The sequence below is a fragment of the Scomber scombrus genome, chromosome 3 (assembly GCF_963691925.1).
Source record: "Scomber scombrus chromosome 3, fScoSco1.1, whole genome shotgun sequence".
Classification (NCBI taxonomy): Eukaryota; Metazoa; Chordata; class Actinopteri; order Scombriformes; family Scombridae; genus Scomber; species Scomber scombrus.
Window position 1 is genome coordinate 2,630,453 of NC_084972.1, and position 6,417 is coordinate 2,636,869.

Genomic DNA, 6,417 nt, shown 5'->3' on the forward strand with positions numbered 1-6,417 from the left:
TACTCCTTTGTACTGATAACACTTATAACTGACACTTATAACTCCTGTAAAAACTGATCTGATAGCTCATTTCCCAGCAACTCTGGTGTTTATGTAACTTTGTCTGGCCTTTTCTGGGTGTGGGTTTATTAGGCACAGTAGGCCAAACTCCCACCACCTTCAATCCTTATCAGCTGCACTTTGTCACTAGCTATTAGTCATTAATAAGTAAAATATAAATCTGAACCGACTTCACCAAGCTCTGGACTCTGCTTCTGTTCTTCTTGAAGAAAGGTAATGAGATCATCACTTTGTATTTATCATTTACAGCCAGAATATTACTAGCAAACAAATATTCAATACTGTAATGCTTCATGTGAGAACAGTAAATATTGTATTTTGTACTGGAAAAAAAACAACATAATGAGATACATTGTTTTGTAATTATTGTAGTAGCTGCTAATGGCCCATAACTAAGAGTTATTTTTTGAATCATTAGTACATTTCTAGTATACACAATATAAAATCTAAGGTCATGTCTAATTTTGTATTTATTTTTGTCTGAGATAAAAAAACGTATAGATATTAAGTTTACTATCGTATAGCAGTTCATTTTGTGTTGGCTAGTATAGCATTAGCTACATGGTATCTGTATGGTATCTGTTATTGTTCTTGCTGCATGGTATCTGTTATTGTAACTGCATGGTATCTGTTATTGTTCCTCATGTATTTTATCATCATCTCATTTAAAGAAGTTCATTGCTGCAGCACTAAATTAGTTGGATCCCCGGCACGGCACCATGAGGAAACTCCTCACAGGTAAATAACATTAATTTATTCAGAACAGTAATGTAAAACTTAAACTAGTAATACCATATACTGACATCCACATACATACAAATGCACTAAAATGCACAAACATACATTAAAAATAATGCATGAACAATATGAAGTTGAGAGTTTCTACAAAAACCAATCACACTTTGTCACATGCACTCATCAATTATTCATTCTTCAATTCATTCATTCACTAATTCATTTATTCACTTACATATTTACTACATAAGTTGACATTTATTCAGGCTCCCCTTCTAGCATATCTGAAGTATCTATTCAAGGCGCTCCTACACTGTAGACTCACCTATTTGATAATAAAGAATATATAGTTGCATACACAGGTAATGCATTTTAAAAGTTTTCATATTTGCATATTTGTTTTTTAGTAAAAAGGAAACTGCACAAATCATATCAGTTACTTAATTTTCTGTCTATTCTATTCTCTTTTCTGCTGTGTTTTTCTAGACATCACCTGTCTCTGATCTCATTAACAGATTATATATCATTTTTTCCAAATGCTCACATCTCTCTTCCTGTTTTCTCTGTGTATTCGCAGCTCTGGGCCTTCTGGTCACCCTGCACATCGGTAAGCATTTGTATTGTATGATAAGCATTGACTCCTCTTCATACTAATAAACAAAGTTTCAGAAGAAACACAGGTGCAGTCAAAGTCTTCACTGTCCTTCTATCTCCCCTCAGCTTCATCCAACAGGCTGGTGTGCCACATGACAAACTGGGCCCAGTACAGGCCAAGCAGTGCCAAATTCACGGCAGAAAACATCGACCCCTTCCTGTGCACACATATCATCTATACTATGGCCACCATCAACAGCTTCAACCAGATCACCACCACCGAGTGGAACGATGAACAGCAGTTTGCCAAGCTCAACAGCCTCAAGAATGCGTGAGTAAACACAGTCTGTGCAGCAAGCTAGTATAGACAGCTGATGAGGCTTCTTCAAGGATAGAGTACATAAAATTGAGTGTTGGTATTCAATATTTAAAATGTTCCACTGTACATTAATTTACATATCAAAACAATACAAATATTCATTACATAAAATAACTTTTGTAACAATATTTCTAGAAGTTCTTTACATGGTGTAGTCCATTTATTCAGTGACAGGGGAATTAACAAATTCATTACTATGAAAACAATTAGACAAAATAATTTAATGAAAAACAATTGCCATGATGTTTTTGGGCAGAGATTATCACCATACCATCCTCCAATGTCTAATAACGTTGACTCAGTAAAGAACAGTATTGCAGTACATTGAAAACAACATATTAGACAATACATGTGACATTATTCTGTATGCTGCAGTGCATAAAAACTGCAATCTGCTAACATAAAATATATTTGACTTTTGTAACCTTGATACTCAAATTGTCCCTGATTTTATGTTGCACAGGACTGAACTCCATGTTATTGTCTTTTGTTGTATTTTATTTCATACAAATGTATCTACAAAAGAAGCACTTGCAGATATTCATTATTATTCATTATTTACATGCTCTGTAGGCAATGTTGAAACCAATTGTCTAGGGATTTAAGAATGTAAGAATGAACTTTTAGAATAAAAGTATGTTATGCAGAGGCACTTTTCGAGGCAGCAGACAGACCGTTCAACTACTCTGTTTTCAGCAGGAGTGAAATCATTACTCATGCCAATACAGACAGACTCATAGCTAACAAGCATATCAGCTATGAACCCAGGAGTGAGGTCATTTAAAAGAGATACTTTTAGTCATAGTGTAGTCATATTGTTTATTTGGACTTTTAGCACAAAGATCCGCATTCTGGATCAGCAGCAATTTCCGACTGGTGCCCAAAGAGAGTATGACAACAGTTAAATATCATCATGTGGGGTAAAGATTTGTCAGAATCAGAAACTATTTTAAGCTATTGGCTCTCTTATTAGCAGGTCTTAGAACTATAGTGAGACATCAGTCCTTACGCTATATATCTGGAAGAAATCACAATCAACAATAATTATTAAAAAAAATTCTAAGCCAAATATATAACATTATGTCATCTGCAATGGTTTGATAGAAAACTTCATGTTGTTTATTAATGTAATGGTTTATAACATATAAAACTGTCTATCTCTGCTTTTAGTAATCCTGCACTGAAGACTCTGCTGTCTGTCGGAGGAACAGTCAATGGACTAAGCCCGTAAGTTCAAAATGTCACAGCAGACATGACACAGTTTTACATCAACTCAGAAACCTTACTTACCTACCATATCACCAGAATGGAATCCACAATTTTTGTTTCATACGTCCTACCAGATACATCGCCATGGTTTCCAAGTCTGAGACCCGTGCAGACTTCATCAAGTCAGCCATCAGCTTCCTGCGCACCAACAACTTTGATGGGCTGAACCTGGCCTGGGAATACCCCGGACACAACGGCAGCAATGAGGACGATAGAGAGAGGTTCACTTCACTGGTCTCGGTTAGTATGGACCTTTTTTTAATAATAGCAATAGTGTATTACTACCATGTAATAGGTGTGGTGTATCTTAATCTGTCTTAAAGTCACTATGTCTCCATCCATTTCATATGATAAAAACATATTTTTAGTTATTCGGATTGGCAAAAAAGGTTTTTCTATTTTGGAAAAATGTTATAATCCTGTTAAAAACAATAGCATCTCAGTGTCATGGTGCCTAATTTATATCATATGCATTGCCGTCTAAATTTGTATTTGGAAGTATAATTAGGGTCTTATTGTTTGTTCTACAGGAACTGGCTAAGGCCTTTGAGGATGATGCCAAAGAAAACAGGAAGACTCGGCTGATGCTGTCAGCAAATGTTGCTGCATTGCATCAGACCATCACAAAAGCCTACGAGGTCGACAAGATTGCACCGTAAGTTTGTTTCCACTAGTCAATGTATGGTTATACTACAAACTAAGGTATCAAGTATAATTTCGGTATCAGGACCGACACATGGGCATCCCGTTGGCACTGGTTATTTCAAATGATACCCAGCTTCACTTATATTAATGACAAATACACTTTGGTAGGAGGTATGAAAAGAAATTGAACGTGAGACCAGTAATAATAATGTGACAGACCTTTGTGAGATTTGCTCAAACAATGTGCATTTTACTTTTTAGACTTATAGTTTGACCTTTAATCAAATATTTTGCATGTGTACTATTTGGGAAAAAGTTCTACTGATGATCTGAAAGAAAACTTTTCCAAATCCACAGTCACTTTAACTTCATCAACGTCATGACCTATGACTACCATGGAGCCTGGGAGAAAACTACTGGACACAACAGTCCACTGTTCGCTAGCAGAGTGGACTCGGCCTCTCACATTTCCCACAATATAGTAAGAAACAGGCAGAAAAGTACCCAACATTCTTTGGCATAAATCAGTGTATTAGTTCGGCTGGTTTCATTATTCCTGTAAAACTGACAAAAATGCTTTTTTTTTAGGCTTCATCAACTTGTCGAGAACAAAATTAACACTAGAAACAATAAATACTGTAATAATGGTCAATGGGAAAATGAAAAACTAATCCGAACAAACCAATTCTGACCACTAGGGGGCAGAAATACTGTGACATACTATCAGATGACTATCATGTCCTTATCAGTAAGCATTTGTCTACTAAAACTGACTCAAAACAGTGTGGGCATCCTACTGGACCCATGTTTATATCCAAAATTCTCTTTTCAGCTGTGATTTGATTTGAAAAATATCTGGCTTTTTACCTGCAAATCTAAACAATCTAAAAATGTTACTCATAATGGAGTCTCAATTTTCACCATTGTCCACTTTCAGAATGCTTCTATAGTTAGCTGGTTGGTTCAGGGGGCACCAGCTGAGAAGTTGCTACTAGGTTTCCCGACGTATGGAAGAACATATCGTCTTCGCAGCGGTGACACCAGCCTAGGAGCTCCAGCTAATGGCCCAGCTGAGGCCGGACCCTACACTCGCACTGCCGGCTTCTGGGCCTTCTATGAGGTACAACACATCAATATAGCTCAACTGAGTTTGTGGTGATGGTCAATATTTCTCCAAAAACAGCTACTATGTATGTGTTCACTGATGTTAAAATGACAAAACATCAGTGGCCAGTAATGCCACAATTAAAGATGCGCTCTATAAGCAAAACACAAGAAATATAGAATACTAGGTACTGACATCACTGTTTTTCATACCCAAACATTTCTCCATTTAAACTCCGCTGATTTGTCTGGTCATCAACATATGATCAATTATCTCTGAAAATAAGAAAAAATACACCTCTAAACTAAACAGACCCAAAATTGAATCAACACAAAAATGTATGAATAAGAATGGTCTTTATATTCTGTGCTGTCTCATTATGTCTTATTATGTTTCCTCACTGTCAGATCTGTGACTTCACCAACGGTGCTGATATTGAATGGATCGATGAACAGCGCGTTCCATATGCCACTTATGGCAGTGCATGGGTGGGCTATGATGACAAGCGCAGCTATTCTTCCAAGGTAACTAAGGGCTCCATTATTACTTGCGGTTATGATCTGAATTATTTTTGGAAGAAAAATAATAGCAATAGTTCTCCTGTTTCTCCATTCTTGGTCTATTTCATAGACGTTCAACTGAAACTATTCAAATCACATTTGTCATTGATATGGTCATGATGTATTGTAGGTCCAGTGGATGACTAATCTCGGCCTGGGAGGTGCTCACGTGTGGGCTATGGACATGGATGACTTTGCTGGATCCTTCTGCTCAGAAGGAGCTTATCCTCTCGTCAACCACCTCAGGCTATCAATGGGTAAAAACTCTACCTCAGCTAACTTAGAAAGCAATCTCTGCTCACTGTGATGGCTTTTACTTTTTGATGTTGGAAAAAAAAATAAAAATAGATATATATATATATATAAATATATGTAGATATAGATATATATAGTGATCTCAGAAACCTGACAATGTTGAACATCGTCTTCCAGTATTTGATACATTTTAAAAGTTGTGAATGCCACTGCACCACTCATCAAATACCATTGGTCAAAATTATTCAAAGTCTGTTTGTTCTTTGACTTGTGAAAATATTTACTCTAAAATAATAAATATTAGTGAGAATTTTTGGACTTCACATACTATCAGGTCAGTTTAGCTTGTGTCTGATTGAAACATTTATGCTGATTCTGCAGGCTTCCCCCCTAAGCCCACCACCACCCCAGCCCCTACCACCACCAAGGACCCCATAGCCTCCTTTTGCCAGGGCCGCCTTGATGGCCTGTATGAGAATCCAACTGATAAAACCACCTACTTCCAGTGCTTCAAAGGAAACACCTACATTCACCACTGCCAGTCTGGCCTCATCTACTGGGACTCCTGCAAGTGCTGCGACTGGCCCTGAGCTGCAGAAACATCAACTGCAAACACACACAGAGTCTATGACTGTATGAGACAGACAATTCTGTTTTAGTAAAATGATTTCAGAGTGTCAGAGTTTAACCCTAACCCTAACCCTAACCCTGTGCTGTTTAACCTCATAATGCTGGGTTACAACTGCTACAAAAAGTAAGCAATTAGTACACTGCTGTCTCTTTTCATATTCTTATTTGCAGGTGACTTTTTGTGA

The 6,417-nt window shown here is 37.1% G+C and overlaps 1 protein-coding gene across 1 annotated transcript; it reads left to right on the forward strand.

Moving 5' to 3' along the window:
- The first annotated feature begins 779 nt into the window (after positions 1–779).
- On the forward strand, positions 780–6,192 carry chia.1 (chitinase, acidic.1). The gene is made up of 11 exons (XM_062416548.1): positions 780–798; positions 1,373–1,402; positions 1,516–1,720; positions 2,939–2,995; positions 3,112–3,277; positions 3,568–3,692; positions 4,040–4,163; positions 4,620–4,802; positions 5,195–5,311; positions 5,478–5,604; positions 5,984–6,192. Exons 1-11 carry the CDS (start codon positions 780–782, stop codon positions 6,190–6,192), a joined length of 1,362 nt encoding a protein of 453 aa, XP_062272532.1.
- The last annotated feature ends 225 nt before the right edge of the window (positions 6,193–6,417 follow it).